The following is an 11,609-nucleotide window of genomic DNA, read 5'->3' as shown; positions in this document are numbered from 1 at the left end:
GTGGTAGGGCGGGGTGGGTGGGGTAGTGGTGGATGTCGTGGTGGTGGTGGTGGTGATGATGTTAGTAACAGTTGTGTTGGTGGTGATGGTAGCGGTGGTGATAAGATGGCAGGTGATTATGGCGACGATGGTGGTGGTGGTGATGGCGGCGACGGTAACAGGGGTAGTGGTGGATGCAATGGTAGGTCGGAATTTACGGTAGTGGTGGTGGTAGGTTGGAATTAGAAAAATATGGAAAACAATGATTATCAGTTTTTCGAAATTTTCTAAGTTCTTTGTAAATTTGGAAAATTGAAAATTTTCATTTTCCGTATTTCTTATTTTTCTTGGAAATTTTTTCCAAAAAACTGTACATTTTTTTCATAACTAAATGCACTCTAATTACTTCTAACTAAGGAATCATCTAATTTATAAGGTAATATAAATTATAGATTTTATATAACTAGGAGATAATTCCTAATAAAGATAAATCTTTAAAAAAAAACATGGCTTAGAAATTTGTTTTCTTCAAGCTATCTTACATCATTAATATCATTAATACTTAAGATCGAGGGTCTAGTGGTAAAGAATATGTTAGTTTGTCATTTCAAAAAAAACATATGTAGAGTGGCAAGAAGCTCGGCATATGTGAGCTGGCATAGATGTGGAGTTGTCGCGCAAGATGGAGAACATCGACCCCTCACCTCGGCATGTCGGGGGTTTTGTTTGCAGCTTAACTCTCTCTCTCTCTCTCTCTCTCTCTCTCTCTCTCTCTCTCTCTCTCTCTCTCTCTCTCTCTCTCTCTCTCTCTCTCTCAGGGATGTCAACAGGACCAAACGGGAACAGAAATAGCTTCTCCCGCCCTCGATATCAGTTATTGCCCCCGATCCCGCCCCCACCCCATTCCCCCAATTTATAGGCTTAAAACTGGTTTTTTTTTTTGCTAAACAAATTTGTTATATTTTGGTCTAAAAAACTATTTTCTATAACATTAAAAGCTTAAAATCTAGTTTTTTTAACAAAAAAAAAAAAAAAAAAAAAAAAAAAAAAAAAACCAACATTACAAAACGACAAATCTTACAAAGTTACAAATTTAAAATACAACAAATCCAACATTAAAAAAAAAAAGTACGACATGTCCAAAAATATATGAACAGTTCACTGTTGTATCGTCGTACGATGCACAGTGTAAGAAAATCAAAAAAACCCTAAAATTAGATAATGTATTGTCAATATATTTTTTTAAGTTAAATGTATATTTTATATATAAATATACAAACGGGCCCCACGGGAGTACGGGATGGAAATACCCACTCCCGCTCCCGGTCCCAAAAATAAAATGGGGGTTTTGAGTTGAAGTTCGGTGAGTTAAACACCCCCTCCCCCAAGCTAAGGATTAAGGAATCCAAATTAACACCAAAAGCCTCAAAAAGAGCTCCAAACATCACTATTTCATCGTCCAAAAAGCCTAAGTGATCATCTCACATGAATACCCTCCTCCTACGATATTCCCCCATTAAATTTAATTGAAAATTAAAATCATTCCAGCTTACCCTAAAAATAGAATATTTTTATCTTTCATCAAAACTGAAGGCCACAAGCCTCGAATAACAACCTCACTTTATTTAATGATAATTTAACACAAATTCCAAAGCTTTTTATTTAATTAAAATAAGCAGTACATATAGTAAAAAAAATGAAGTCGCATTCTTACATCGAATGTGTCATTAATAATTTCCTTGGAAAACTGTACAAGTGGAAAGAATGCACTGAAAGCAAGACAGACATGTGTGTGTCACTGTCACAGTGTAAATCGCTTTGTATAAACATCAAACGGTTCGCTGGCTGTCAGTTGTGGTTCCTGCAGTAACAATATGATGGTTTTAAATTATCACAAAATGACAAAATACTTGGGAAAAAAGAAAAAAAATTCATATGGTAAATTTATAAAAGGTTTTGGACTTGATGTGTTTTTTCTATTAAGCTCGTTGGGAAATGGAAATTATTGAAGTGGTCCACATGGTTGTTATAATTGTGAGGGGGCATATTACATTTGACAATTCGTTACAATTCTTATGGGAGGAAGGGAGAATAAGTTTGACTTTATTGAAGATACTTAAAATACGCTTCAAAATTTATTTCAATTCTTTTTAAAATTTATTCTAGAAATAAAAGGTCGACAAAAAAAAAAAAAAAAAAACAACGCAAGAAAAGCCTGCATTAAGAATCACCAAGATGGGAATTTTGCAATTGAGTGTTTCTTTTTTTACTTAATATATAAAGTTGGGAAAGAATCTTTTTCCATTGTGTCCAAACAATTTATAAATTTACTATTATTTATTTTTTTTCTTTCCCTTTCCTCAAGTGTGTTGTCATTTTCTTAGATATTTTTTTTGAGTAAATTACATTTTTGGTACCTGAGTATAACTGATTTTTGCAAGTTTGGTCCCAAAACGTTTTATCTTATAATCTCGATCCTTATTTTTGTAAGGTTTTTTTGTCCTTATTCCAAGTAAAAGGACTATTTTTGGTCCTTGAATATAGTTGATTTTTGCAACTTTGGTCCCCAATAATATAGTCATTTTACATTTTTACTTGGAACAGAGACCAAAAAAACGTTACAAAAACCTAAAATAGTGTCCAAAACTGCAAGAGAAACCTTTTTGGGACCAAAGTTGTATAAATCAACTACACTCAGGGACCAAAAATGTAATTTACTCAGGATGAAAATGAAAATACCTGTCGAATGCCACCACCACCAAGGCTTCCTCCGGTCAAAAGCATACCAATGAGAGAAGACACTGCACCACCACCACCTAAATCACTTTCATTTTTCCGAATGGTGTTTCTCATTGAAGTCAACATATCACCATATGTTGTCCCATGCCCACGTTCTATTGCTTGTATGAATGAAAATGTCATTGCTCCGGTTGAAGTCACCTTCGATAAAGACTACACATAGATATCACATATGCATTCGTTATTAGTATATAAATTTATGAGATACCGTTTTTAGACAAGATTATTAAAAGAAAATTGAAAGTAATTACGGATGTGTCAGCAGATGATTGGTCATCATCACAGCCACTAAAGGAAATGACTTCGCCTCCATTTGTGCCCTTGAATATTCCTGATTCAGGACTATGGTCCTCCCATACATACCTCCCAGTCCTATACATCAATAAGATGTTATATACTTATATATATATAGCTAAGTATATTGTATTGATAACTAATAAGAATATAAGCTGTTATAATTAGGTAGATTTTTCAAAGGACAATGTCTTGATATGAAAAGAATTAAAAATAGAATGTTGTAATAGAAAAACGAATGAAGGTAGGATGCTATAATAAACAAATAAATTAAAGAAAGAAACAGGGCATTAGAATTAATTGTATACCTGTCCATTCTACAAAGAAATGGTAAATCTAGCATTGTGCCACTATGACAGGCATCGATAATGGCATGAAGTCTGACACCATGAGGTAGTGGTTTAACCATAGTCGCATTTATCTCATCATCAACAATCATTCCTTGAGTCTCGAAATCCAATGGGCACAGTGTCTCATCGTATCCATCAATTTCATCGCCGGTGTAGTTCCTTTGTTGGGAACCATGGCCGGAAAAATGGAATACTAAGGAATCTCCAGGCTGACAACCTTGCATCAGCCAAAACATGGCCATTCTGATGTTATGCTTTGTTGGAATCCGATAAGGATCAGTTTCCTCTTCTGAAATATCAGTTGAAGAAATGAGTGGAAAAAGTTAGTGTTTGCCTCGAATGGATAGCCTGATGTTTGGTCTAAGAGATATGAATTGGTGATTCAGACTTGAAACTAAAACGAATTGATATCGATTTTGGGGAAACCATAGGGTTTTATCTGATAAATGAATCTCAGATGAAGAACAGTATTGTGAAGAAGATGATAACTTATGAAATTAATTAATTATATCAAATGATCAAATTAAAACAATAGCGAAATCAGAAATACTTTACCGGTGAGCATGAGAATAGAGGATTCCGGGAACTTGAATTTGTTGATCAACAAGTACTTCATACACTTGGCATCATTTATGCAACCTTTCAGCTCGTGCTTCGTCCTCTTGTACGATATTCCGCAGATCACTGCCCTCTTTCTCCCGTTGACCGGCGGTGGTTGGGCAAAAGACGCTACTCGATTGTACGGCGATGGCGCTGGAGCTGCTGGTGGTGGATGCGGATGAGGTGGAGCGTAGTGGTGGTTGGAATAAGTAGCATAAGGTTGAGTAGGCAACGGCGGAGGGAGGCTCCGGGGATCAGCGACGCGTGTAATGGCTTGACAGAGGGCGCACCTTATGGCCCTGGCTCCCGCCGGTAACTGTAATGGAGTCCGGCAGTTCGAACAATCAACGAGCATCGACATTTCCTCCACTTGAAATTTATTCCGGCAATTGAAGAATTCCGGTTAGAGAAGGGTTTGTTGATTGTTTGGTGAAGAATTTCAAAAGTGGTGGGAGTTGGTAAAATAAAAGTGTTCTTACGGTATAGATAGACCTCGAGTACGCGATAACGCGAAGGCTGCCATTTAATTTGACCAAGTTTTCTTTGTGAAATTTACACTTTGCCCCCATGTGGTTTGAACATATTACCAAATATGTTTATAACTTTTTCCAACATATTTGTCGACTATTTTGAAGGTTCCGACTTTAGGAGATGCAACATGATGTGGAACAAGTTATTACATCTTTTATGCAAAGCTAAAATCTTTATTTTGGTTTATATAGATTTCTAATAAATAATCTTATCAAAAGAACTAACAAAATTTTGAATAATTTATAAGAATAAAGACCAAAAGACCTTTAGCAACTTGTTTCATGAGTTGGGGGATAGGTATCCATCAGCCAAAAACTGAGGTTTAAATCCTCTTGGGGACGAAAGATATAGATTTAGGAGTAGAGTAGTGGATATGTGTAACTTTAAAAAAAAATGGTAAACCACATCATCTGATGTCTGAACGGACAACATCAACCCGCCACAAGACCAATGTGAGAGGTCAATCAAGGAACACTAACAAGATATTGGGTATGTCAGGGTTTGAACATTAGACTTCATGTGTGAAATTACACTTCTCAACTCCTAGACTCCCATCGCGTGGGTGTACATGTGTAGCTTTATGCTACCAAAGTAACATGTGCATTCAATGAAGAAACGTAACTTTATGCTACCAGAAGGAATCAGGGCATCGTTGGATTAGTTAAGAGTTAGGACAATAATTATATTTTATCATTTTTTTAATCTTTTGTATATTGGATCAAACTGATGGAAATTAATCGATAACTCTAAATCTTTTTAAATATAAAAAATCATTATTAAATTACTAAATTACTTATAAATTGTTGGTAATTTCATGTCCTTGATTTATATTCTCTCTCTATCATATTGATGATACATTACATATTGAAAATTGAGTGATGTTTTTGATGATATATGCATGACAACATTAAATGTACGTGGGGTCATTATGTACATGAAATGAGTGATTCGCACAAATCAAGAGAAAATAATCTTTTAGGTAAGACATGGACCAAACGTGTAACAAAAACAAATGATAGGGAGCAAGTACGTAACAAAAACAAATAATAAGGACTTTTCTAGTTAAAATAATAAGTTAAGAACCAAATATGTAAATTATCTCAAGGACCATTCATGTAATTCACTCTAGAAATATATGCCAACTTACACCCACATTGACTTCGTACATTGTGTCAAATGCCAACGTTGACCTTTAATAGGCGCGTGAAACGAGGAAGGTTAAAACCCTTCACTACATATTCAGAAAAACTAAAACACGTAACATGATGCACACAATAATTTTGAGAACATGGTGTGTAGTTTCATTAAATCTTTGTATTATAAAATATACATTTAAATTGAACATTTAAGGGTCAAAGTTATAGTTGGCTATTTAAAATATAAGGTGATATATTCATCATTGAAATTTTATTTTATTTTGGACAATCAATATCTCCTAATTCTTTAGATTGAAAGTATTAAAGTTTCTTTCGGTAAATTTCCGTCCATGTGTATTAGTTTTCAACATATGGTGAAATTAAAAAAATATTATTAGCAATGATATGATATTAACTTTTTTTTTCAAAATTGTCATAAATAAAAATAGAGAAATGAAAAATCCTCAAACCTTCTATTTATTTTTATCTTCATATTCTTAAATGATAATAAATGTTACATTTAATAAAAATAATAATATTTTAAAATATTTGTCACTATTTGATATGAGTAGAATGATGAATAAGAAAAAAATGTAGAAGAATAATTATTTTTATTTTGTTTGTAGATCTTGAAGATGAAGAAATGAGTAGCAAATCTAACTCCTACCACCACCACCACAATCACCCGCCTCCCACCACCTTCTTCAATTCATCCATTGTCCACCTCCCAAACAGGAGCACTATGAATGGACCAAAATAAACATCAAACAAGAAAAAGGTCAATGCTTCAAAAGAATTCCAAAAAAATAACATAATCTGAAACAAATCTAAAAAACATTATTCGAGTTCTTCATCTTCCTCTGTTCTTTCACTGATGAACATGATGAACACTAAGTTTTCTTGGAGCTTGTGTATGTAAGACAGGTTGGTCCAAAGAAAAATGATTTAAGAGAAACACACACACAATAATCCCTTGACAATTACCTGTAAAAAAAAGCCACCACCATTGTCTCTCCGTTACAACCTACCCTTCACCACCTCACAACCCCTTCACGTCTTTCAAACACCATCAACAACACCCTTCTTTACCCTTTCCTGAACAATTGAATAGACATCCTTATTTTCTCCATACAATCATCATCGCCATTTTCAACCTCTTAAATATTTATACCGAAAAAAGTAGGATTTGATTCCTTGCTACTGAGGATTCACGTATATACACAGAAAATTTATGTAGAAAACGCCATGAAGGATGGTACCTACGATCGATCAGGAAGGAAGAAATGGGGGTTTCATTCTTTAATTGTGTCAAAATTACAAAAACGTGATTTACCCAACATCAACAACTCTTATATCAATTGAAGATTAAGAGTCAGAAGGTTTTCAAGAACATACAACGGAAACCTCACTACAAAACCACTTAATCTATTCTCAATATAGCATACTAAATCCTAATCTACAATATCAACAAGAACATATCAAAATAACATTAACCCTAACTGAAGATATTTTGTGTGATAGATGAGAGAGAACAGAGCTATTTGTATGTTAATTCAGGAATAATTACCAGAAAATGAGCTCCTCCAACAACTTATACTCCAGGTCAATGAGATCCGAAGATCCGTGTGTAAACCCAAAAACATGTACACTTGACCCTTGAAGATTCAACCAACTGCCTACACAACTTGCATAATACAAGAATAGAGAAAATACAGAAACTACCCCATATAACAAAATGTTAGTTTGAACATTAAACTACTTATTATTTTAACAGCCCCCCTCAAACTAAATATTTTAACAAAAACTTATTTTGAGGAAAATGGATCAGACAAACACAATTTCTCACTAAGAATCTCATGTTCAGATGACACAAGAGATTTAGTAAGAATATCAGCAACTTGATTAGAAGCAAAAATTTTTGACAAGTTTAATAATTCCTTTTGAAATTTTCTCCCTAATGAAATGAACATTAATTTCGAAATGCTTTGTTTTATCATGAAAAACAAGATTTAAAGCCAATGTGATTGCTGACTCATTATCACAAAACAACATTTTTAAAACCAATATCATACAAAACTTTTAGTACCCAAATAAATTCACATGACAAGAACCAAGAGCCTTGTATTCCAACTATGTAGAAGATCAAGAAATAGTAGCTTGTTTCTTACTTATCCAAGAAACAGGAGAATCGCTAAAAAAATACAACATGACCACTAACAAATTTTCTAAAAAATAATCTTTTTGCCCAATCTGCATCTGAAAACCCTCTCAGGACAAGAGAATCAGATTCAGACATCAAATAACTAACACCCTTATGTTTCAGATACCTTAACAGCCTTAAAGCATCCTGTAAATGAGCCTTTGTGGGTTTGTGCACATATTGACTTAGTACTTGGACAAAATATGCACTATTTGGCCTAACAATAGTGAGATAGATGAGTTTTCCAATAAGTTTCTGAAAATCTGTTACATTTCAAGTATAGTATCATTATTATTATTATCAAAAATAAGATTTGACCCAATAGGAGTTTTGACTGGCTTGTAATAATCATGAAGTAATTTCAAGTAGTACTTTCTTTAGGACAAGCACACACCATTTGGAATTTCAAAACCTCAATACCCAAAAATATTTCAACTTTTCTAAGTCTATTATAAGAAACTGAGATTTAAGAAAGTTTTTTACTTTACTAATTTCAAATTCACAATTTCCTGTCATTATTATATCATCTACATAGACTAACAAAATTATATCTGGATTTCCAACAATTTTAATAAACATAGAGTAGTCATTAAGACTTGGTTTGAACCCAAAACTAGTTAAAGAAGCACTTAACTTTTCATTCCACTTTCATGGAGCCTGTTTTAAACCATACAATAACTTTAACAACTTACAAACCCTATTATCATTTTTACTGTGATATCCCGGAGGTAAAACCATATAAACATCTTCTTCAAGAGAACCATAAAGAAAAGCGTTATTAATATCAAATTGATACAAATTCCACCAAAATTAACTGCTATAGTAATAATAATACGCACTGTAACAATTTTGGCTACAAGAGCAAAAGTCTCCTCATGGTCAGTCCATTCCCTTTGATTGTAGCATTGGCTACAAGACGGGCTTTATATCTTTATATTTCCCCATTAGCCTTATATTTAATCTTATAAATCCAAATACAACCAATGGGTTTTCTGTTTTTAGGAAAATTAGTTATTATCCAAGTGTTATTCCTATAGAGAGCCTCCATTTCTTGATTCATAGCCTTAACCCATTCAGGATTAAGGATGCCTCATAATAAGATTGAGTTTCAATAGTTTTATCTTGGTTGGAAACAAAACACTTAGAGTCAACACACAAAGAGGAATAGTTAAGAGTTTTTTCAATTCCATATTTATATTTACCTTCTATAATATAATCACTAAATCTAGAAGGAAGACGAGACTCTCTCCTAGCAAGTGTATGAAGGGACTCAGAATTAGACTGACTGGTTTCCTCAACCCACTACTAGAAAACAACCCTTTAATGACGCGCAAATAATAACACGCGCTGATAGAGGACGCGTATTTGTGCGTTCCCTAAAAAATAATGTCAGCTTTGCAAAATTTGAAGGATAAAGGACACGCGTTTTTGTGCGCCCTAAAATTAGTGTCCAACAAAAAAATTAAAAACACAGAGGGCACCTATCCTAAAAAGCGTGTCGTGTTATTGTGTCGCTTTATAATTTTAGTATATGAGCACGCGTTTTCGTTTTTTAATAGCCAAAAAATTAAAAACCCCGCCTGTTGCGTCTCCTCCTTCCACAGGAACGCTCACCTCACCTCATTCCACAGAAACGCTCACGTCATCAGACTCACCACCATCTCTCTCTCTCTCTCTCTCTCTCTCTCTCTACAGCTCCCCTCCATGTTACAGACCACCACTATCTTGCACCACCACCATGGTCGTCGCACCTACATCTCACCACCTACAACCTCAACACAATCGACCATCACCACCATTCTTACCATCCATCGCCGCCCTACCATCTTCTCCATCACCACCTCTTTCTTGTTCCATGTGAAACCCTAAAATTAGTACCAACAACTAATAGGGTTTGGAGAAAAAGTTGATCTAAGAAAAATCAAAGCAAACGACTTAGAAGATGCTACCATATACTTGTACAAAGCTACTCAGGTAAGTTATTTACAAAATTTTGTCTTTAATTCTAAAGATATTTCCTTCGATTCTAACACTCTTTCGTTTTGCCCCCCTTTTCCTTCGCAAACACACATGGATTATGAGTTCCTTATATGTTGTTGGGGTTGCAAAGTTATTCATTCATGACTTTGTAAATGTTTGACTTTTGTAAAACCCACTTGCATGTGGTGCTTTAGCCTTTAGACCCATTTGTTAGAGAGTGAGAGAGAGACATGTAAACACCTCTATAAATAGTGGGTTCATACCACTTGTAGAGGTGTGCTTGAGAGATGTAAAAGTGAGTGTGTAAGTGTGTGTTATTTATGTAGTCTAGATCTAGATCCTTTTTGTGTAACACCATATACATTCAATATATCTCTTAAACACCCAAATCACCATGTTCAATTGTGCAAGCTTTAATTCCGCATGCCAAACCATGTTCTTTGTCACTACAATTGGTATCAGAGCGGGTCTTCAAGATCAAGGTGATTTTTGAAGAACGATTCTCGGTTTGGCAATTTTTGTCACAATTTGGAGCAATTTTGGTGAGTCTCTCTCTATGATCTCTCGTAATATTTGGATTCGTGCTTTGCGTTCTTGTTTTTTGATCGTTTTGATTCATTGGATCTAATTCGTTTCAAACCTCATTGTTGATCCAATCAATTTTTGTTTAGATCAAGTCCAAACCAAAAATAAAATCAAAATTTGTTTACTATTCATTGTTCAAATGTCCAAGCCCAATCAAAATGTCGAAGGATACTGTTCATATTGTGATTCAGCCCAAAAAGTGGATCTTACTGTTCATGATTTTTATTTGAGCCCAAATCTTAAATCGGATGAGATAATATTGAGTCCATAAATAAATTTGAATGATCCGATGCCTGTATCAATCTGACTTGTACACAAGCTTTACAAGTTGTACCATTGGATGTTCTGTTCTTCATCGTTCCTTCATAGATTCATCTGCTGCGTTTTAGTTTTTGATTATCGATTTCATTTATTCATCTCTAATCATCTTTTGTGGTTGATTGTCAACCTGAATTTTGAATATCGATTCATAATTGTTGATTTGAAATCGATAGATCGATTCTTGATTTGTCGAAAATCAAACTGGAAAAGTTCAAATTTGTGATCGATTGAGGTCATTGTTGTTGATTGAATCTGTTAGGCTGACCTGAATCGATTTGTAATAATCTATTTTGATTAGAAAGTCGATGTCAACCACAGAGTATTTCTTTTGTTCTTGAGTATCAAACTCGTAACAATGATGTCAAAATTGAAAACGAAATCTTGATATCGATGAATTGCTGAATGAAAGGAGAAGGATCGAAAATCGATTAATGAACAGATGATGAAAAAATTGATTTTGATTTCTAATGTTTCGCTTGATTTGGATGGAAGTTAAGAACAATCAGATGAAGAAATTGAAGGAGGATGCGAAAAGATCAAAAATTGGGTTCGAATTTCTGTGATTGGAGTCGATTTTGGGGTTAGAATTCTAAGGTTAGTTGATCGAATTGGGTTCTTGAATGAAAAGCGAAGTTGATTTTGGAGTCGATTTTGAGACTTGGGGAGTACTGTTCGCAAATTTGGGGTTGTTCTTGACTGAAACGCGAAGCTTGTTACTAAGAATCAATAATCAGGATCGGTTTTGTGCGTGATTATGTTCGCAAGGAGTAAGGAAGCTTGATTTTGGGTTGTTGATTGTAACAATTTTGGATTCGCATACAAAATTTTGGTTCG

General features: G+C 34.3%; 1 protein-coding gene across 1 annotated transcript; it reads right to left on the bottom strand.

The window, feature by feature from the left end:
* Window positions 1-1,614: 1,614 nt before the first annotated feature.
* LOC145073306 (metacaspase-1-like) lies at window positions 1,615-4,514 on the bottom strand. Its single transcript, XM_079019852.1, has 5 exons — window positions 3,978-4,514; window positions 3,381-3,711; window positions 3,030-3,150; window positions 2,719-2,931; window positions 1,615-1,840 (listed from the first exon to the last, which is right to left on the bottom strand). Exons 1-5 carry the CDS (start codon window positions 4,381-4,383, stop codon window positions 1,781-1,783), a joined length of 1,131 nt encoding a protein of 376 aa, XP_078875978.1. The 5' UTR covers window positions 4,384-4,514; the 3' UTR covers window positions 1,615-1,780.
* Window positions 4,515-11,609: the final 7,095 nt, after the last annotated feature.

Source organism: Lactuca serriola, chromosome 9, assembly GCF_051521515.1.
Source record: "Lactuca serriola cultivar US96UC23 chromosome 9, Lser_US96UC23_V15, whole genome shotgun sequence".
Classification (NCBI taxonomy): Eukaryota; Viridiplantae; Streptophyta; class Magnoliopsida; order Asterales; family Asteraceae; genus Lactuca; species Lactuca serriola.
The sequence above is the reverse complement of the archived record's forward strand: the minus strand, read 5'-3'. Positions and strand labels throughout refer to the sequence as shown.